The sequence below is a fragment of the Protomyctophum bolini genome (assembly GCF_963924005.1).
Source record: "Protomyctophum bolini genome assembly, chromosome: 5".
NCBI lineage: Eukaryota > Metazoa > Chordata > Actinopteri > Myctophiformes > Myctophidae > Protomyctophum > Protomyctophum bolini.
The window spans coordinates 15,747,936-15,770,473 of record NC_137866.1 but is presented as its reverse complement, the minus strand read 5'-3'; the positions used below and the strand labels follow the sequence as shown (position 1 = coordinate 15,770,473).

Here is a 22,538-nt window from a genome sequence, read left to right as displayed (position 1 = left end):
CAGACTACACCACATTGCACCCACAGTGTACAGACCTAACTGCATATTTTAAAATGGATGACATGTTTTTGTTATTTGGGTAGCAGATGTACACAGTGAAAGGATACGTCCTGCCTGTAAATTGTGCAAGTTTCATAGTCCTTTCAAAGTCTTTAGGATTGATGGAGGTATGTGTGGATATCCTCGCAGGCTTGAGAAGAGCTCAGCTGTTGAACCAGTTCAAAAGAGTTAATCTGGAGCAGTATGAAGTTATGAACCAGATGAACTCTAGCCTCCATAATGCAATATTCATGTTATAATAGGTGAACATTCAGCAAGAATATTGGCAAAGAGATCTTGCGTAGAGGGCAAAGAAATGGAGGGGACCAACTATAGACCCCTGGGAGATGCCGGCTGCCAAAGTGTTCTTATCGCACCATGGGTCTTTAGTCACAGTGGCTCTATGTGGTTGCCGTCCATGCAAAGCATTGACTGACCTGAATTCATTTGAAACTGCCCACAATCGTGACATGACACAACCATAAGTTACCTAGTTATTACTAGGTACTAGTTTGACTTTACAAATGATGTAACCAGTTTGTTGCAATTATCATTTCAGCTGTGATTTCTAAATGCACACAAATTGTAATTCATGGAAATGTTAAACAAAATGGGAACCCTTCTCTTAGCCATCCTGCATCGTGTCCTGCTGTGGCACATAAGCGAGTCTAACACTCCCATCAACCAGGACGAAGTTCTTTGTCCTTTCTATTAGTAACGCCCGACGCCCAAGACAAGTTTGATCCAAAAGTTTATTGATATGAAAACGGATCGCATCGCTCCACAGCCTGGAAATCTTAAACAACGAAAATCTTAAAACGTTAATAACTAGTAGCTATCTAAATCATCCCGTCTAATTATAAAAAAATATCCTGTTTTAGACGGCCCACCGTGGTTCAGTCGCTAGTCACGATAGATTTATTCTTAACTCCCGTTGTTGTAGATCGCCTCTAGAGTGGTGTGGCTACATCTAGCTTCTACAGCCACATCCGGAACAACATCCAGTCAGTCGGTAAAAGTGCCCAGTGTTTATAAATCGACTGGGCGCTATAATTTAATGGATTAAATCACCCTGGGCAATTAAAGTGTTAATTTACGTCGTCTGTCAATGAGTTTCTAATATTGGCTTATGTCTGTTTTGTAGCATGTTGTTCTGCGACTTTGGTGAGGAGATGGTGGTGATCGACTCAAACGGAGAGACACCTCTGACTGCCATGATCTCCATGATCACCAAGGTTAGTGGATGCACCCGACCACCCAGCTACTGTCATGTTTCATCACTTAATGGGAAGCGAGTGGTATGCAAAGATGTTTGGTCACCCCGTTTCTCCAGGATGCTGCTGGCGTTGTGACATGTCTGGATGAAGCGCGTCATGGCTTTGAGAGCGGAGACTCCGTCACCTTCACAGAGGTTCAGGGTATGACCGATCTAAACGGCTGCAAGCCTGTTGAAATCAAGGCTCTGGGTAAGACGCATTTCCACATAGGATGTTGTCACAGCGTTGGATGAAGGTGATTATTGTTTAACTTGACTGTCCTCTTTACTCAGGTCCCTACACCTTCAGTATCTGCGACACAACTGGCTTTTCTGATTACGTGAGAGGTGGGATTGTGTCTCAGGTCAAGATGCCCAAAAAGATAGCTTTCGTAAGTGGCTTCTATTTTTACTGCGTCAAGCAACTAACTGCAAGGTCACAAACGTTGCAGGTTGACGACCCTGCCGTATCTCACTTTGCTGCGTTGTCTTACCTGTGCAGAAATCACTCACATCCTCCATGGCCGAGCCAGAGTTCACAATGACAGACTTTGCCAAGTTTGAACGTCCAGCACAGCTGCATGTGGCCTTCCAGGCGCTTCACGCCTTCCAGAAGAAAAACGAACGCCTCCCCAAGCCTTGGAACCAGGTAACGCTGACGTTTTCTATTTGGAATGATGAAATTATAAGTGCATAATGTTAAGATGACCTCTGCCAGGAAATGTTTCAAAGGCATAGTGTAATGCATTGAACACTGCATAGAATAAACATTTGGATTCTATAGATTTGAGTAATTTAGATTCCATAGACTCCATCATGTCTTCTGTGTAATATGTTGCGCAGCGACTGCGGAAATGGACAAAACAGTAATTGGCTTTTTTGTCATTTTGTTTTATTTTGTTCAGGTAAAGAAAAGCTGCATAGGCCATTATAGTATTTAGTAGCAATTGTAACAATAACATACGAATATGTTTGCATTTCTGTCAAGAACAGGTTAATCACATTTTCTATTAAAACGCGATTATTTCTTGCTGATGGAAACAGCTGTTGTTTCATGATGATTCATTAATCTTAAGAGAAACACAGTAAATAAATAATAAATGAGGTAAATGCACACTTTCATTTTGCACAGCATGTTAACTTGTTTAGTTTACTTAAGGCAGCTCGCCTGATTGGTCATCCAGTGTCACTGCTTCTGCTGCTGGAAGTGTAGGTGGCGTGGCTGCAGTAGAATAAGCATAACTAATAAGTTTGCTTTTGAAGGAATATTTTCCTGATCTGTGTTCAGACCTGTGTGTGTGTGTGTGTGTGTGTGTCAACCAGGGGGGCAGTCAGACAGATATTTTGTGAAGCCACTATGGAAATCGGGATTTCCTGAAAGTTCATATAATGGCCTGTTGTGGCGCTGTCATTGGGCCCAAAAAAACCCATAGCCCCATAGAAGTCCATGTATTTGGGACCAACTTCACCTAGACTGTATTACCATAATAAACATGGTCATGAATACTTTCTGCTTCCAGTCACTAGTTTAAAGTCTCATTTCTAATGTCATAATATTCTTTTTGGAAAATTATGGTCCCATTTATTAAAAAAAATACCATAAAGTCGCGTATGTTCTGAGGGGCGTGGCTACTGTTACAGTCTATGATCGGGATTCCCCACCCACTCGAGTCAAAATAAAAACCAACGAAGAAGAAGGGGGGAAGTCCCGCCTTGTTGTCTGGGCCAGCCAATGGGCCAGCTGGGCCCAAACGGATCTAGAAAGATGGCGATTTACAATACAAGGACTGACAGGCTTCATTTTACGTTCATGTTAGACCCGGGGAACGCTTTGTCCATATTTTTTACAGTCTATGGTGTCAACATACTCAACTGTGTTGCCTTCATGCAGTGTATGAGGACGTTGATGGTAAACAAATTTGTTTTTGGTACTTGACACGGTGTGAATCTGGGTGGAGGTGTCGGCCGGGGGGACACTCACTGCCACCTGTTATGCAAGTAGGCTAACAGTTGACCAATGGATTTTTGGGTATGTATGGCGTGGACCGTTCCGTCCGTGCACGTCAAAAAATTACTGTTACCACGGCGTGGTACTGCGTTCTATGAGCATGACGGCACTAGTGGGCAGGGCTCCTGTCACATGGTTTCACACATCGCACACATGTTCAGTGAGATTGTATTTAGATGTAATCCACGTTGCTGTGTATTCCAGGCTGATGGTGATGAGATGGTGACGTTGTCTAAGGAGGTGAACTCGGCCCTGACGGGGTCGGCCAAAGTGGAGCAGCTGGACGAAGCTCTCATCAAGAAGTTTTCCTGCGTAGCTGCCGGCGACCTGGCACCACTCAACGCTTTCATTGGTGGACTGGCCGCACAGGAAGTTATGAAGGTAAGCAGACTCGCCATGCTGTTTATTCACCAGACTTAGACATATCTAAAATAAGGAGATACTGTATGCATTCATTGCATTCGTATTCTGTGGATGTGCAAGTTGATAAGGATTTGTGTAAAACTGCAGTCAAATGTTACAGATGCAGATTGAAATACATGTAATCATTTGGTGCAGGCCACACCCTTGAATTTTGCACTTGGAGGACATATACTTAATTAAAATGAAGAGAAAAAAATAAATTTCTGGAGGGCACAGTTGTGCTTTCTTTTCGCACAGAGAAAAACGAGCTCGCTCTTAAAACAGGATCTCTTTCATTGTTCAAGGTCTCTTCTCGGATATGGAAAGAACATTGTGTTTGAGACATGAGAAACACTGGTGTTTGTGTTTTTTAACCCATTGAGGCCTGAGGCCAAATCTGGGAACGCCTCCTAGGGCCTGACCTAAGGTTTCTGAAAACCTTCAAATTCTGATTAATTATTTTAATCTTTAAATGGTTATGTTGCTACATGTATAGTAGTGCTGCCAACGAATATTCCATATTCTAACGAATTTTCAAATCAAAAAAATAAATGAATAACCGAATATATAAAATTACGGTTAGAATAAAAAATATTTTTAGTTATTAGTTTTCGCGAGACGGTGCCATGGGTAAGCGTTGTGACTTGTGAGCTTGTAGATTAGTTATATTTGCCACTCGACACGCCGACACCGGCATACAATGAAGAATAAATCAGCTGCCTCGCACTCTTCCTAAACACAGACTACGCAGCGCAGCCCGTAGTGAGCACAGGGCGGGCGGGGCTGCGGGAGCCTTTTACGTTCTTTGCGCAGTGAGTGTACGCTGCTCAGAAGGGTGAAATCTTCCGTCAACAGCGTATCTAGTAATCAGAATCTGGGACAGGCTTTAGTTTGCTTCGGTGTTTCGGACAACACACAGATCTATCACTCATGAAGCGACTTTATCCTTCAGGAAATTATAAAAAGATAAATAAAATGCGTAAGGATGAAATGTGGCGCCGCGTCCGGCAGCAATGCAGTGTTCTGTTCTGTGAATTAATACTGCCTCCGTGCCTCGTTTTGATAAGGCTGTGTGTACAGTGGTAGGATTGCTCATTTAAGAAAAATGTCGGTGAACTTTTACTGGAGAAGGGAGAATGCATGCGTTGTGTTCCAACTCGGTTTTCAGCACCACCAATGCGCGGAGAGAGAGATTTGCGCCAGCAATGCGATCTTAAATGTTATGTCTCAGGTTGTATTGGTGTAAATATAATTATTAAAAAATCCGAATGACCCCGAATTTAAATAGAAATCCCAATGGCTCGAATTGATCGAATCCACGTGGGTTTTTGAATCCGAATGTAATGCTTGGACAATTCTGGCAGCACTAATGTATAGCAATAGCTGACACAGAGCGCACCAGCATAAAAGGTAGAACAACGTGGTGTTCTAATGTTGCACCAGGTGTCAATTCGTTCGAGCAAGACAAAAATGTCATTGTAAAATCAAAAGAGGCAGGTTGACCGTAAAAACATTCAAAGATGAATGGCATGAGAAGAACTGTGTTCATCCTACCTGGTTTCTAGCCTGTGTTCTAGCCTGCTTTGCTGCGTTCTGTGATGTGTTTTGTCACTTCGCTACTCTGTCTGGCCAGCAGGCGTTTGACTCGTATTTCATAATGTCACGTCACCTGTTAAGTAGCCACGTTGTTGCTGATACGTCATCAGCCAGCGCATGTCCATGCTTCTCACTGAGACTCGACTCGATAGTAAATCCTAAGGTAAAAAGTAAACACTAATTTGATTTAGTAGTCCGTCAGATTCAGCAGTACAACTGATGGCTGTGTGGGGTGAGTTTACTTGAATTGAAGCTACTGCGCATCATTCAACAGGGCAACAGCAGTAGGTGCTCATTGATACGCCAAACTGGTGTTTTTCAATCAGAAGCCACGGGTCGATAGGTCTACATGTCCCGCCTACCTTGGAGATGGGACCCTTTCCAGACGGAGTAGTGAAGTGACAAAACAAAAGTATAATAAGCATTCTTCAAAGTGTAATACACATTGTACAGGTGTGGGTAAATTATCTATTTAGACATTATAACCTATATGTGGGAGTGATGGTGAGATATTGTAAATGATTTACAATTTATTATTTACAATAATTTACAGGCCAGATATTATTGTTGGTGGGCCAGTTTTGGTCGCCGGGTGGCCTTTTGCCTACATACTGTACGTACAAATTGGTGTCAGACTTTCAAAAAGTTAGGTCTCCTCACTCTGTTATTGAACACTTACGCAAGTCAGGGCACTCTTATCGGTATATAATTAGTTTGTTTTGTGGTATCTCTCATTAGACAAGTTCGGACATGCTAGCAAATCTCCTGCATGTATTGTTTCTTTTTAGGCGTGCACAGGAAAGTTCATGCCAATGATGCAGTGGCTGTACTATGATGCCTTGGAGTGCCTGCCTGAAGAAGATTCGCTCACAGAGGAGGATTGCTCTCCTGTAAGTGCTTACATAAACACACGATACACACAGACTAATAACCAATGTATTTATCATTGGTGATGAATGATGGCGCTAAACCATCTTCCTGTCTTGGTTCTGTTCTTTTTTTTGTTTTTCTTTTACCTCACCCAGAGGAACTGTCGCTACGATGGCCAGGTTGCAGTGTTCGGGTCCAAGCTGCAGGAAGCACTTGGCAAACAGCGCTACTTCCTGGTGAGTCAGCCAATCATGGATGTAGACACCTTTTTCTGTGTGTTCTGTTGCTGGGGAGAATTTGTCTTTACCATTTTCTTTTCCTCACAGCTAAAGCCTAACGATCTGCTCGGAACAACATAGACCAGCATTTAGGTTGTTCTCTTGAACATAGCACATTGATATTGCTTCCCCAAATACCCTCATATAATTGCAAATGGAACATGGATATAGATAGGACTGCAACAGTCAATTAGAGATTTTTAAAATATTTATATAACAAAATAAATGTATATAACCTACACAATTTATGTAGATGGACTATTTTTGCTAATTTAGAAAAAAAATAAAAATAAAAAAAATATATATAATTATATTGGTTTGATTAACTACTGCATCCCTACATGGATATACCCTGCTAATTGTGTTACCTATTGGCCTTGTCAGGTTGGGGCGGGTGCCATTGGCTGCGAGCTTATGAAGAACTTTGCCATGATTGGTCTTGCTGCTGGGGACGGAGAGGTCATTGTGACGGACATGGACACCATAGAGAAGTCCAACCTCAACAGACAGTTCCTCTTCAGACCCTGGGATGTCACGGTTAGTAATGCATCCTTAAAGTCTTACATTCTTGCTTCAAAGGTTTTAAAAGTGCCACAGATGGGTACAATAAGATTTAGTTTGTTTGGTATTTTTGTGAATTTCTAATGCCTGCCTACATAACACTAAATTACAAAGTCTTAAATATATATTGCTGATGAATAATTATTGCTGTGGGTGTGGTGCGACCAAAATGGTACATCAAGTGAACCAAAACGAGCCTTCCTCTGCCATCCATAAAAATACTTCCCTTCTGAGCTGGCGGTAGCCCTTGGTGTTAATAGTTCTAATAGCTTGGAGACTGTTCACTCATTGACACCCCAGAGCGGGGGCGTTGCTGAGCATGGCTGTGCCCTCATTCTAGCGCTTTTTGTGAGATATCAGTGTGCCAAATTACTTGCCTACGGTATTTTGAAGTTGATAAACGACGAAAGCTGATTGTGTAAAGATTGAAATGTTCTCGGTGTGAATGAGAAAGCAGAGCTGTGTGTGTGTGTGGGCACACTAGGTGGAGACAAGTCATTGGAGAATGCATGGCTGGTATATTTCAGCAAATTCGTATTGAAGCCGTTTTCAATATTCTGAATCAATTATGTAGCATATTGAAACACTAAAGACCACACCAAAGGGTCGGGTTGGGACAATGTTTTTTTTTTTAAGGTAAACCACACCAATGCAATTCATTGAGTTGCAATGACTTGCATTGGTGTAGTCTACCTTAAAAAACGTTTTGTCCAAACCCGACCCTTTTGTGTGGTATGTTTGGCGGGCGATCCTACATTTTTCCTGGTCCTCCTAAATGTTTAAATTGTGAGCACCAGTGCCATCATGTAAAAACTTAATTTTCCAGTTGGATCTAGCAGAGGAAGGTTAGGATTGTTCTGTAAATTAAACTATGAAAGCTTTGATTTGTAAGCATAAATACGTTGAAGTAAAGGGGGACAGTTTGTGTATTTGCAGTAGTTTAGTAGTTAGTATTTATTAGCAATATCGGTATGTTATTTTGAAACTACTACATAATTATACAAATCCATACTTTTATTATAGCGCACTTGCATTGGGATATATTGGAATATTCTACAAAAGTAGAACATTCTAGGAAAATCAATCAACAAGGATATGAAATATAATGCAGTTTTAATTCATGAACTTAAAAGGAATTAGGGATGCACGATAATTATCGTCCCGATAAATTTCGACCCGATATTAGCAATTATGACGTCATCCCGATAAATTCGATAACGTTATAATAGCGCCGATAATATACTTTATATGGGCTCGAAATTGCGATCATTTTGGACGCAAATGCGCCTGAAATTTTATCTGTGCGACATAAAAAATATAGTTGGTAGCAACTATGGGACTACCAATCATTTCTGTGGTGCGCCCAAACGCTCCCCGAGTCGCCAATCTCTCCGGAGGAATGGCTGAGACGAGCGAGAGAGAGACGCTTCTCCACTCTGTCTGTTGCAGTGTGTAGTTCCATAGCAGGCTAATAGCCCCGCCTGCTTCTCCTCTCTATCTCCCCTCTCTCATTTCACTCACTGACTCGCATTCATACGAACGGTGACTGTCTCAGCAGCTCAGCAGCTGACAAGCGCGTATTGGTGCTCGTTCATTCATCGCGCTGTTGAATGCGTGTCACTCGTTACCGGTTGTAGTTTATTAATTTGCTCCAGTTGTGTAGCATTGTGAAACGCGACGCGACCGTTTTGGTTGAGAAATGTAGAAGTAGTAGCTGTTTGGCTACATGATGCTACAGACCATGCTAATGACTTATATGCTAACAACAACGTCTATCACTGGAACTTGGATAGTGTTGTATTTGTGTTTACACACGCACACACACAGACAATAGTGGTTCTCAAAGTGGGATCCTGGGAGTCAGAGTTTACAAATGGAACGAAATTGACCCTTACAGGTCCATTTGGTTCCATTTGTACCCTCTCAGAGTTGACATTGATTTTACGATATAAATAAAAAATTATAAATTGAGGTCCCTTATGTAAATGGCATTAAATGGGGGGTCAGTAGCCTAATGCATGTCAAACTGGGTGTCCTTGAAATAAAAATGATGAGAATCACTGCTAGAGCCCTGGCATATATTTTCAAATGGGTGTCTGTGGGCTAACAATTTGGGGTCCTTGCTCCTTGACATGGAAAAGTTTTGAGGCCAACTGACCGGACACACACAGACATTCACAGACATTATATTGTTGTTTTTATTCATTTAAAAAAATTCACACCTGTGTGAAGTGAGGGGCACTCTTATCATCATACGTCATCTGGCCAATCACAATTTGCTCTGGGACTCCCAATTTATATTGTAAAATCAATGTTATTTTTACTCTGAGGGTATGCAACTGGAAATGTTCCATTTGTACACTCAGAGTTACAGACCCATAAGGGTCCATTTGGTTCCTAACTATATAATTTAGCTGGGGACCCCCTGGAACTCCCTCAGGTACCCCTGGGGCCGGGGGTCCCCGAACCCCACTTTAGGAACCACTGATATAGCCTACTATACTGTAATTGCTTAGGTCAAAGCTGTGTTACATGTACCGTTACTCACTAGTATGTATTTTTTATTCATGTCTATATATTTTTATTATCGGTTATCGTATCGGTATCTGTCTTGATAAGCAAGAAGTTATCGATATCGGTATCTGTTTAAAAAAATCAATATCGTGCACCACTAAAAGGAATGCTTTGTGATGCCGAGACTGTAAAGCAGTCTTGATATTTGCTTCTGACCAGAGATGAGGGATATGGTTTTTTAGGTGATTTTGTGTTCCTGTGCATTCTATCAGAAAATGAAGAGTGAGACGGCAGCAGCCGCGGTGAAGCAGATGAACCCATCCATAAAGATCACAGGTCACCAGAACAGGGTGGGCCCCGACACAGAGAGGGTCTACGACGATGACTTCTTCGAGAGCCTCGACGGCGTGGCCAATGCGCTGGATAATGTTGACGCACGTAAGGCACCCAAAGTCCTTCTATGCCCTATCCTGTGTAACTGCCAAAATGACTGCCCAATAAAAATGACAATTGGACTCTTGACGATATATTGCTCCAATTCCCCAAGCCTAATTGACCTACAAAGTATGTGGGGTAAAAGGTGGAGACGTATGGTAATGATCCTCACCAAGGTATCCGATACCAGACTTGTTGAAATTGCTTCATGTTTATGCAGCAGTGGGTGTAAAATGTCAGAGCGGTCCCTACAGGCTGTGCTGCTCCTCGACACTCAACCAGACCCCAAGTGGGTTGACCCGATTGACATTTCTATCTCTTGAGCCTTGTGTTTTCGCTAATGGTGCTAAAAATGGAAAGTTATTATTGGTGGCGGAATGAAGTGGGGGCATATATCTTAGTATAATCACTGAAGGAGGTGCTTGAGGCAAGGCCATGGGGTCAACGAAATCTGTTGTGTTCATCTTGCAATCTGCCTACTGGATAATGAGACGCCTCGTGTGCAAATCTGTCATTTTGGCCTGAGGGTGGTGCGAGAGGCAACATCATGATGGGGTCATTCACTGTGCACAGCAAATGTGGCTCCGCTCATGGGAATCTGCTCATTAGATTTTGGGAGATCTAGTGCTTAACCCTTTAGAAGAATGGCAGAATCTGGTCTCGGGTCTTAATCTAAATCATGACAGTTTTCTGAAAAACCTGTTTCTATCAGTGGTTCTCAAACTATTTCATGTCGAGGACCGCAAAAATTATATGTAATTGGCCGACCCTCATCTGAAAATATGTTGAAGCAAATATTTGAGTTAAAAACGTTCACTGTAAAAGAATATACACTGTATATTGAAAGATTTGCACACGTTTTCACGATTTTTCTAAAATATTTTTTCAACGGCTAAAGTTTAAAATGGTTAAAGTGGTTAAATGCTATAAGGATGCGTCCCCTGGTCTAAATGAGTTAAGTGGAAACTGGCGCCAAAGGAAAGGCCATGCATGGGGTCACCAAAGTCTGTGTTCAGTCAACGGGGAGCATGAATGCACACTGTACATTAATTAATCATATAGACGGGAGTGTTTGAGATGTTGTTTAGGATCAAGCTGTAAACATTAGCATCCTTATACCTGATTTATACCATACCGAAAAACAAGCTCACAACACGGTGCAAGTTTATAGAGTATTTTCGATGTGCAACACCGGCACACGACTAAATATAATTCGGGATTTAGAGCCCTGCCACGAGATGGGCTCAAGTTCTCAGTCGCCATGACTGATTTCATTCATTTGAATTAGAAGCCAGCATGTCTTCTGTGGAAGCATAATGCACAGTGAAAAATCTACAAGAGCTTTGTTTATAATGGCAATATGTTCAGAAGTATCTTCCATGAAATCTTAATGGTTAAAGCCCCAATCCTTCACCTGGTTGGCAGTATTTAGAACAGCATAAACTATATTAGTAAAACATCGGTACATAGGATATTGCAAGGTATTGTTTGTGAAATGGCACTATTGTAAGGGCCTCCTTTCACACTGTTTTCACAAATTGGCCATTGAACTTTTTCAGTCCTGAGATTTTGTTTTAGACCCCATTTACACGAGAACTGTGTTCATAGATGACAGCAAAATAAAGTATCGTTTGCTGGGGTCCCTTTAGACGAGAACAGCGTTTGCAGGAGGTGAAAACGCAACAAAGTAAAGACTCCTTCCAGTCCCAGAGTAGAAAATGCCATATCCTGCCCCGTCCATGTACACGGGCAAAACGATGAATCCGCAAAACCTGTGACATCATGGCTCACGTGGGTTCTCAACGCTTGATGCATAGCTGTAGGTGATGTATGGCAAATTAATTTGGGGGGTACCCAGGACATTGCCAACGCATTTCCGGGAGCCAAAAACGTTGAGAACCCCTGATGTATGGAGTTCCTAAAATGAGCAAGCACTCCCTCACCCTGCTCATCCTACAAATACAGATGTAGCGACTAGCGGTGGTGAATGTAAACAAAACAGTATGATAGGAAGTGAACGGCACAGTGAACTTCCTCCTTGTACATGGGTGACTGGCCTATCTGGCAGTAGTCGCCGTCTAAAAGTGGCATTAATCCATGTGGTCTAAAAATCCATTTGTTTGAAGTTGGAAATGTCCATGTTGTACGGCTTGAGTTTTTTATTCCATTAGTCATGTTACTTATTTCTCCCCCCTGATGTGTAGGCATGTATATGGACCGCCGGTGTGTGTACTACCGTAAGCCCCTGCTGGAGTCTGGCACTCTGGGGACCAAGGGCAACGTGCAGGTGGTCATCCCCTTCCTCACAGAGTCCTACAGCTCCAGCCAAGACCCCCCAGAGAAGTCCATCCCCATCTGCACCCTCAAAAACTTCCCCAATGCCATTGAACACACACTGCAGGTAAAGCATCTGCACCCTCAAAGAGGCAAATAAAACGGCATAATGTGAAAAGGAATATATTGATTGTTTGCTGTCTCCTGTTGTGCCATGCACATTGAGACTTAAATTTTATTCCGAGTGTTGCAGGCATTTCTCTTTTCAATATTTTAGAGGGGAACTATCCCCTCCAATGTCTAACTTTTGAAATTGCGTGATATGGTAGCCAAAGTCTATTGCATTTATACCACATGTTTACTGATGTAAACGAGCCTTCAAAGTCCAAAGTAGTCACTTATGTGATTTGTATGCAAATATCTTGTCCTTTTTTCTGATAAACGCAATTTAATAGTCCCAATCTTGGTCCCGATCACCTGGCAGATCAAAAAGAGAAGGTTGACCTTCCCTACTATAGTATCGGGTTGTCCCCAAAATGAATGAGATGTGCTGTAGGTTAATTTAGGCATGCTCACATAGAAAGTATTAAGTGCTTAACTATACTGCAGACCATTATGAACCATGAATAAGTGAATAATGAACCTGTTGACTCTCCCTCCCTCTGTGCAGTGGGCCCGTGATGAGTTTGAGGGTCTATTCAAGCAGCCATCAGAAAATGCCATGCAATACCTATCGTGAGTCCACAGAACATGTATTACTTTATACCAGGACAGTGTGTACTATTTAAAACACAGATGCTTTTTGTGTGATTTACTGACTGAAATATCTTCATGAATTACATTGACTGAATGTACATGTTAATTAATCACATTAATGTGCAGAAAATGTTTCGATTATTCTGCACAGACAAACCAGGGCAGTGTATTGACACGTTAATATCTCTCAAGTAATGTTATCGCTCTTTTCAAGAGTTACTGTAATATTTAGTACATATTTTCATTCGGAAAGGGCCTACGTGAACTCCTGACCGTAACCAATTCAGTAGACCAATCCTCACATTAAAGGAGAATTCCATGCTAGAAGGCTTTCTTACCTTTCTTTGTAGTCGTTGCGTCCCCACCAAAGAGGTCCAGGTGTTTTGTGCAAAAACTCTTTTGGCTATTGGCTATTTCCCCTACCATAAGCCCTAAATGAATGGGAATTGGATGGGGCTTTTTTTTTTTTTGTCTATATCTTCTCTTCATAATGTAAATAATATCCCAAGTGGCACACTTGCGGAAGTCGAGTTCCGCAAGCATCACTGAAGTGGCAATAATCACGTTAAACCACACCCTCGAGTGACGGATGTAGTCACTACGACCACAAATGTCCCAAGAAACTAGCTAGCCTAGCCACCGAGTTTGCTAGCGCTCTGGGAAAACCGAGCAGCTGCATTATTTGTTTTGATTAGGTGGTGAATGGTGCTGGTTTGATCCACGGCTAGAAGACGTTTCAACCAATCAGATTGCTTCCTCGAAACGGCCTGTTGTAGAATTCTCCTTTAACTACACGGCTTATCTGATGACTGCACCAATCCACAGAACATTCCACAATATCAACCTAAATGGAATGTCCTGATTGGGCCATAACTCATACTAGGTTCCTAAGGTTACTTCACTTCATATATCGTCTCATTGTGTCTTCCAGAGATCCTAAGTTCATGGAGCGCACACTCAAACTACCTGGAGCTCAGCCTTTGGAGGTTCTGGAAGCGGTGTACAAGAGCCTGGTCAATGACTGCCCCCACAGCTGGGCAGACTGCGTGGCCTGGTCCCGCAACCACTGGCAGTGCCAATACAGCAACAACATCCGCCAGCTACTACACAACTTCCCTCCAGATCAGGTAGACTTTGGTCACATTTTTGGTCACAGTACAGTCTGCTACAGTACAGTATGGAACAATACAGTGCAGTCTGCTACAGTACGGAATGGTACAGTCCAGTACAGTATGGAACAGTACAGTATGGTACAGAACACTGGCCACCTGGATGGCGTGGCTCGGCACTAGAGTGAGACCGGCCAAAGGCCGGTCGAATTCTAGTTTACTTTATTTGATGCGATTGCATTCACACCAAGTTAAATGCGGTTGTTTAATGAGACACAGGATTCAAATTAACCTTCACACAAACGAAGCACACTTTCCGACAATACGCAGCAGGATTCGTTTTAACCTCAGTAAAGCATCCTGGTATGAATGTGACCTTTGTGTGCCCATTCTATGCAGCAAAACCTTCCATGTCCAAAAACATAGACATATCGGGCCATCTGTACTCTTCAAAAGTGAAATTAACACTCAGGAATTTTGCAGTGTTTTGTATGAGTACATTTCTCTACTGGCTCAATGGAAAATAACACTGTTGTTGTCTGGTCTTTCAGCTCACCAGCTCTGGCGCCCCCTTCTGGTCTGGTCCAAAGAGATGTCCTCATCCCCTAGAATTCAGCACTAGCAATGTGAGTGAGAGGCTCATCAATAATTCTGTCTTTAGTTTGTTTGTTTTTCTCTCAGCAACTATCATGCTTAATTTATACGATGTCACATGATGGAATAAAGTGTTCAGCATGCAACTACTGTATGTATAAATCAACCTTCTACAAATTCTGCACCAAGCTAATCACTTCACTTCTGTTCCTGACCTTTTGGAAGTAATTCCCATGTTTTATTTGTGTGTGTGTGTGTAGGACCTACACATGGACTACGTAATGGCAGGAGCCAACCTGTTTGCCACGACGTACGGCCTGCCGGGCAGCTCCGACCGTGTGGCCTTGGCCAAGATCCTGCAGGAACTCAACGTGCCGGTCTTCACCCCTCGCTCCGGAGTTAAGATCCACGTTTCCGATCAAGAGCTGCAGAGCGCCAATGCATCCGTCGGTAATGGTAGAACTTACATTTTTGTAGTAGGGCTGCACCATTCGGGCGTAATTGGGCTTAGAATTGAGATCACCATTCTTGCTCACAATTCTTCAACATACATGACTATATGATGATGAATATTTGTCCATATATTGCATGTATAGGGAGTCAGGGACATTGTTTTTTTTGACACACACACACACACACACACACACACACACACACACACACACACACTTATTTATTGAAAGGCAGTATTGCTTTAAAAATCACAATCCATGTTGGCTCTGGTTGGCCAGTGCTGTGAACTCCGATGATGATTTCGCCATGCTAATACTGATGCACCAGGCGTCTGCTTGGGTGCATGTGAGTTCAACTCGACTTCTCACGCTGATTGCATCAGTGTGTGCTGAGGAGAACAGTACATGCTCTGGATAAGTCTCTGATTTATGTACTGCTTAATTTCGCGACGTCATTCAGACTTTTGGGGGGATGGGGGCGGGGGATCATCCTAAAGTTGGTGCTTCGGTGGCACTTAAATGTTGTGACGACTCGAAATCTTCGGCACTCCACTCCAGCAGTATTTCCTCATTCATTCAGTCTAGCTTCGAGTTAAATTTGTCGACCATGAAGCCGAGGAAACACCAGGAGTTGGGAAGAGACACAAGGCTATTTCCAAATGCTTGTGGCCGATAGGTGAGCTCTGCAGAGTGGGCAGTAGCTGCCTCTGCATTTCCCAACTGAAAACCAGTTGCACCTTCTCCTTTCACACTATCTCAACAATAAAACAAATACTGTCTATAATAATTACAAACCTATGCTAGGCTACACAAATAAACAACGCGTTCACATAAGAAACAAATGCATACCTCTGTTCCCCACAGCATCGCGTTCTCAACGAGCTGCGTTTGAATTAATCACACGCACTCGCACACAAGTCCAGCTGTGTGTTGTCACACCAGTCTGTGTGACAACACACAGCTGGGTGGAGGAGGAGGATCAGGGTCATTTACAATCTCAAAGGTAGCTTTTGCTTCATTGAGAGAAGATGGATGTTTACGCGGTCAACACTTTATCCAGGCGTCTTCCAGCACCCCTGAGATCATCATGTAATTGTTTTGTGAATTGAAGCAATGGCATACAATATACAGTAGGGCTGAACGATACAAGAGTATTGTGTGTATATAAATGTGTCTAATTAAAATACATATTTTCTAATTAAAATACACATTTGATGAAGCTTTCTGCACTAAGTAGGTTAAACAATCCTTTATGCTGTTAATTTACCATAGAAGCATTAGAACCACAACAGGTGTTTCATCATTCAAATGCCAGAGGAAAACAAAAGTAGGCATTTCTATTTACATACAAATTGAAACGCCTACTGTAAGATGCAGCTATTTGGGAATATTTAGCATGTGTTGTAAGCGTAGCAGGGCCTACTTTATTGTTGTACACATCAACCGACCGCTGGTCTGCGTTTTGTTTGCAGACGACTCCCGACTTGAGGAGCTGAAGACTCTTCTCCCAAACATCGAGAATTCCACGACATTCAAGCTCACCTCAATCGACTTTGAGAAGGTACACTCCACCTTGGGTGGTCCTTGACGTGAATAAGAGCACCAGTGATATAGCATAATGTTTTTCAGAAAGCTGTAGACATTAGTAGAATCGGCCTCAGGTGTTGATGTTTTAGTGGCCCAGTGACTCTGTTTGTGCACGCGTTTGTTTCCAGGATGATGACACCAACTTCCACATGGACTTCATTGTGGCGGCGTCCAACTCGAGGGCAGAGAACTACGACATTCCCCCTGCCGACAGACACAAGGTGTGGGCACACTCTTTGATGACCTAGACATTTTGTCACTCTCTGGACTTAATTTGGGACTTCACCACCCACGTGGAAGTGGTGTTCTGTGCTCATAATATTCTGTCTCTGTGTTTACTGTTCAGAGCAAACTGATCGCTGGCAAGATCATCCCTGCTATTGCCACCACCACGGCCGCTGTGGTGGGCCTGGTGTGTCTGGAGCTCATTAAGATCGTGCAGGGACACAAGAAGCTGGAGACCTTCAAGAACGGCTTCATGAACCTGGCACTCCCTTTCTTTGCCTTCTCCGAGCCCATTGCTGCTCCCAGCCACAAGGTATATATTTGGCTTAGCAGCTGGCACAGTGTGTGTGCATGCATGTGGATACATTATGCATTTACTAAATACTTTCACATAATGTAGTGCTACATTATTTTAAGGGAAATACAAAGTGTATTTAGTTAAATAGTTTCAGCTAACTAGTTGTCCAGTGCTGTGAACTCCAATGATGATTTCGCCATGCTAATACTGATGCACCAAGCTGTCTGCTTGGGTGCATGTGAGTTCAACTCGACTTCTCACGCCGATTGCATCAGTGTGTGCTGAGGAGAACGGCATATACGTATATATTGAGAGAATGAGGCAATCGGGTGCTCACCGGATATCTAAGAATCAACAGAATTATTATCAGATTTAAAAAAATTGGAGGAGGGAGGACTTTATTAAACCAATATGTTTCGACCACAATCCGTCTTTGTCAGGGCTGGACTGCAATTTTAGCATTTTGAATTGCAATAGCAATGCCTAAACGTGCTGTTGTTTGAAGCATGGGATAATGCTTCAAACATGAGTTTTTCATTTACTGACGTGACTTTCATGTCTCCACACGGCCACTCTTCCTCTCTGTCTTCACAGTACTACGAGATTGACTGGACATTGTGGGATCGCTTCGAGGTCAAGGGAATACAGGCCAGCGGCGAAGAGATGACACTCAAACAGTTCCTCGATTATTTCAAGGTACTAGGAACTATAATTACAGAATTTCTAACGGACTAACAGACTTTCAAGCTCACAATCTGTCAGGGATGCGACACGTGAGCTTGTAGGTCATCTATTTTCGAAGTATGAATTGGGCTTTATGGTCCCGTAAGGGGTCTTGGTCCCCCGAACTGGAATCTGTTCCATCACATTTGGAACAGTTTCCGGAAGCGGTTTGATCACATTGTCAGAGTTGGTATGTGCACTTCACGTCTTCTATACAATTAAAAGACCGGTGGTTCTCAAACTTTTTTATTTCAAGGACCACCATACTTTAATGGTCCATTTGCACACACTGAGTTACAGACCTTTTAAGGGTCCTTTTGGAACCCCCTAGGAATGGTTAAAGGGAACCGTAACCATTAACACCCCAATCACCCATCCTTTCTATTGGTAACGCCTGACACCCAAGACGAAGTTTTATCCAAAAGCGTGGTGCTTTGTCAGCAGATACAACACATACTAATTTAGCAGAACTGCAAGCATATGCAAAAAATACAATTTTATTTTTTCATAGAAAACTTTTTTTACCTGGTAGCACTGGTGCTGGCACTGGCCAGAATGAGATGATGTATGATGATAAGAGTGCCCCTCACTTCACATAGGTGTGATTTTTGAAATAGTGAAAGTAGCCTTACAAAGCATGCAATTATTATTGTACTGTGAGTGTGAGGGTACTCAAGTCTGTGTCCGGTCAGTTGGCCTCAAACTTTTTCATGTCAAGGAGCAAGGACCCCAAATTGTTGTTAGCCCACAGACCCCCATTTGAAAATGTATGCCAGGGCTCTAGCAGTGATTCTCATCATTTTAATTCCAAGGACACACAGTTTGACATGCATTAGGCTACTGACCCCCATTTAATGCCATTTATATAAGGGACCTCAATTATTTTTATTTTTTTTATATCGTAAAATCAATGTCAATTTAACTCGGAGTACAAATAGAACCAAATGGACCCCTGTCCATTTTGTTCCATTTGTAAACTCTGACTCCCCGGCTCCCCCACAACCACTATATTGTCTGTGCGTGTGTAAACACAAGTACAACACTCTAATCCATTCCAGTGATGGATGTTGTTACATATACAATGGATGAAATAAGTATTGAACGCATCAACTTTTTCCCCAGTAAATACATTTCCAATGATGCTATTCACATGATTTCTTTACCAGACATTGGTATTGACTCAGGAAATCCACACATGTAAAGACATTTCAAAAATAAAGTCCAGGTTTCATCACTAAGTTATTATTAATTAATTTCAGTTAGCCTGTTCAATACTTTTTTCCTGTGTTATTGCACTTAATTCCACATTATTATTTATGGACTTGAATGTTCTGATTTCTTTTCATGTGTGGAATACTTGAGTTAATACCAATGGTTCAATACTTATTCTCCCCCCCCCCCCCCCCCCCCCCATTGTAAGTAATTAGCATGGTCTGTAGCATCAAGTAGCCTATTGCCAAACAGCTACTACTTCTACATTTCTCAACCAAAACGGTCGAGTTTCACAATGCTACACAACTGGACTCTGGTGCAAATGAGTAAAGTCACCGTCCGTAATGAATGCGAGTCAGTGAGTGAATGAGAGAGGGGAGATAGAGAAGCGGGTGGGGCTATTAGCCTGCTGTGGAACAACACACCCAACAGAGTGGAGAAGCGTCTCTCTCTCGTCTCACCCGTTCCTCACGGAGAGATTGGCGACTAGAGGAGCGTTTAGGCGCACCACAGAAATGATTGGTAGTCCCACAGTTGCTCCCAAATATATTTTTGTCACACAGATAACATTTCAGGCGCATTTGCGTCCAAAATTATCACAATATACATATATTATCGGAGCTATTAATAATGTTATCTGGCCGATAATTATGACGTCATAATTCTGATACCGGGCCGATAATTATCGTGCATCCTTAAAAAAAAGACCATGTGTTAGGCCCTCCGCTGTCCAGTCGCTAGTCGCGATAGATTTATTCTTGCCTCCCGTTGTCGATCGCATCGAGAGTGTTTTGGCTACATCTAGCTGCTACAGCCACATCCGGAACAACATCCGGTCCGTCGATAAAAGTCCTCCGTTGCTATAAATCGACTAAGTGCTATAATGTAAGGGATTAAATAATTCCAGGCAATTAAAGTGTTAAAGAGGGAATCTCTATGGAACCAGAATTGTTAAAATCTTAAGGGATGTATTCATTGATACTTCCCCATCACGTCACTTTCCCCCGTTGTGGCGGTGCACCCAAAAATGAAACCAAATTCTAAACATTTTCTTTCCTCTTCTCGTCAGAATGAGCATAAGTTGGAGATCACCATGCTTTCTCAGGGAGTGTCCATGCTGTACTCTTTCTTCATGCCTGCGTCCAAACTCAAAGAGAGGCTGGAGCTACCGTAAGTGAAGTGACCCCACACACACACACACACACACACACACACACACACACTTGGGTGCTCAAGCTTACTGTATTCGACAATCTATAACTTCCGAGTGGCAGTTATAGACTTTGACAAACTGTTAACAGAATGAGCAAAACTGCTACTTGTAAAAAGGTAGCATTGTTCTAATGAATATGAATAGCCAATAATATTTCCCCACTATTTACGTAACCACGGGCATTCAGGCAACCATTGGTGTCAATTTCTGAGTGACAGTCGTGCATTTATCATAAGTACTGTGAAGGTAACTTACTTCCACACGTCTTTGGCGTTTGTTAAGACCTGATCTGCATCAGTCAAAAAGCCCTTTAGAAAAAGCTTTTGAAATCTCATGGTTAACTTGTCATCTGGGTACGTTATTATTGCTTAACCCATTTTAGGCGGGAACCCCTTTTGGTGTTAGCATTACGTTATGCTTTAGCTATTTAAAAATAGCAGATCTACAAGCTCATAGCGTGCCACCGAGTGGCGCTTCACGAGCTTGTAGTTCTGCTATTTTTGAAAAATCGAAGAACGACTGACATAGAAACATAGCTTTTTCAGAAAACTGTCATTTTCAAACAGACATTTTTAGAATCTGATCTCAGGTCAGAATGGGTGTCCTAACCGGGGGTCCCTGTCATTGATCTGTCCCTGCAGGATGACCGAGATCGTGACCAAGGTGTCCAAAAAGAAGCTGGGCAAACATGTCAAAGCTCTGGTGTTCGAGCTATGCTGCAACGACCTCACGGATGAAGACGTGGAAGTGCCCTACGTCAGATACACCATCCGCTGAGCCCCGACCCACCCACGCTGACCACCGCACACGCCCGGGGAAGACGAAGGGATTGGGGTACATGGGGTGGGGGGGGGGGGTTGTTATGTTATACATCCAGGTCAGCTGTGTGGGATCAATCATTTTTCTGAGGCCTGTGGTTAATGTTTTGAGTTTGAGTTCCGAGTTTTACGTAACCCTGTGCCTGATTGTAAATAGCCCCCGGTTAAAGCTGACTTGAAGATGCCTGGTATATAGGGGGGGGGGTTCAGTGCCGGGCTATGGGGACAGGCGGTTGACAAAAGGAAGGGGAGCGTGCATGTATACTGGGGCCTCATTGATTTTCATCATCTGTATCTGAACATCTACGTCTCTCAGTTTAAATGGAAAGCCTTAGTGTCTGCCTCTCCCTTGGTGATCCATAGCCCAGCAGCAGCTGTCTCTAAAACCTCACCCCCTAACTCGACTAGCTTTTGGCACTGTGGACATGAGGAAGGGGGGCTTTTATCCAACGTGCTCTGTCACCTCTCTACTTCCACCCCCCCACGCCCCCCTCCACCAACCCTTGTCCCTTTCACCCCACCACATTGATCCCCCTCCCCCTTCATGTTCATGATATGATACTAAGTCGGTAATCCCCCAAAATGCCTCGAGAGAAAATGTGTTGAGGAAATTTCCCAAGCCTCCCCCAAAAAAGCAAAATGCCATTCAGTTCTCTCCGACACCAAAATGTGCAGCCGCAGAAAAGGCTCAAGGCACAAAATGCTCCCTGAGGACCCCCCCCTTCCTAAACTGTAAAATAATCCCTTATTTGCCGTTCTCTAGCACAGTGGTTCTCAAAGTCCATTCCAGGATCACTCTGGGTCTAAATTGACCGTCACAAGTCTGACTCTTAACAGTATACAGATGGAACTAGATGGAGCCTGACGGGTCCATTTAGTGGCATTTGCATAGTATAAGAGTTAAGGGGAGGTTTTGGAATTTAAAAAGTTTGAGAACTACTGCTAGCAGAAGAGCTCAGCCTGAGTGTGCCCCCCCATCCTGTTGTTAGTGCTACCCTGTTTGTCATCACTCCCTGTTGGCCCATAATTCCTCATCTGGCACTTGTTCTTGTGGCTCTCAGGGGGGTTGTTGGGGCACTTGCACATGACTTGAGTTTTTTCACTTATACTCCTTATTTTATTTTTTTCATTTGTTATTTGTTTATTTTCTATTTTATTTGGGGGACAGAATTGTGCCACATGGTCACATACGAGAAAAGAAAAAAAAAACTTGTAGTTCATAAAACTGTCTTCTTTCTACTTAACTCCAAATGACATAACAGTTCAGAGTTGTATCTTGAAATGGGAGCACTTAGTGAATAAACGTGTAAAAGTTCCGT

The 22,538-nt window shown here is 42.8% G+C and overlaps 1 protein-coding gene across 3 annotated transcripts in view; it reads left to right on the top strand.

Annotated features, from left to right (window-relative positions):
• Positions 1 to 22,535, top strand: part of uba1 (ubiquitin-like modifier activating enzyme 1) — a 32,917-nt gene extending 10,382 nt beyond the window's left edge. For 2 of the 3 annotated variants that reach the window (XM_080764667.1, XM_080764668.1), the window contains exons 7-26: positions 1,184 to 1,274; positions 1,373 to 1,505; positions 1,589 to 1,686; positions 1,797 to 1,943; positions 3,507 to 3,683; positions 6,089 to 6,190; positions 6,326 to 6,406; positions 6,833 to 6,985; positions 9,796 to 9,961; positions 12,163 to 12,359; positions 12,903 to 12,967; positions 13,920 to 14,115; positions 14,649 to 14,723; positions 14,952 to 15,147; positions 16,616 to 16,704; positions 16,859 to 16,951; positions 17,077 to 17,268; positions 17,848 to 17,949; positions 20,258 to 20,358; positions 21,043 to 22,535. In XM_080764667.1, coding sequence (XP_080620793.1) covers positions 1,184 to 1,274; positions 1,373 to 1,505; positions 1,589 to 1,686; positions 1,797 to 1,943; positions 3,507 to 3,683; positions 6,089 to 6,190; positions 6,326 to 6,406; positions 6,833 to 6,985; positions 9,796 to 9,961; positions 12,163 to 12,359; positions 12,903 to 12,967; positions 13,920 to 14,115; positions 14,649 to 14,723; positions 14,952 to 15,147; positions 16,616 to 16,704; positions 16,859 to 16,951; positions 17,077 to 17,268; positions 17,848 to 17,949; positions 20,258 to 20,358; positions 21,043 to 21,178 — 2,590 coding nt within the window. In that variant the 3' untranslated portion in view covers positions 21,179 to 22,535. The remainder of the gene's footprint in view (positions 1 to 1,183; positions 1,275 to 1,372; positions 1,506 to 1,588; positions 1,687 to 1,796; positions 1,944 to 3,506; positions 3,684 to 6,088; positions 6,191 to 6,325; positions 6,407 to 6,832; positions 6,986 to 9,795; positions 9,962 to 12,162; positions 12,360 to 12,902; positions 12,968 to 13,919; positions 14,116 to 14,648; positions 14,724 to 14,951; positions 15,148 to 16,615; positions 16,705 to 16,858; positions 16,952 to 17,076; positions 17,269 to 17,847; positions 17,950 to 20,257; positions 20,359 to 21,042) is intronic. The other variant, XM_080764669.1, reaches the window with a different exon arrangement.
• Positions 22,536 to 22,538: the final 3 nt, after the last annotated feature.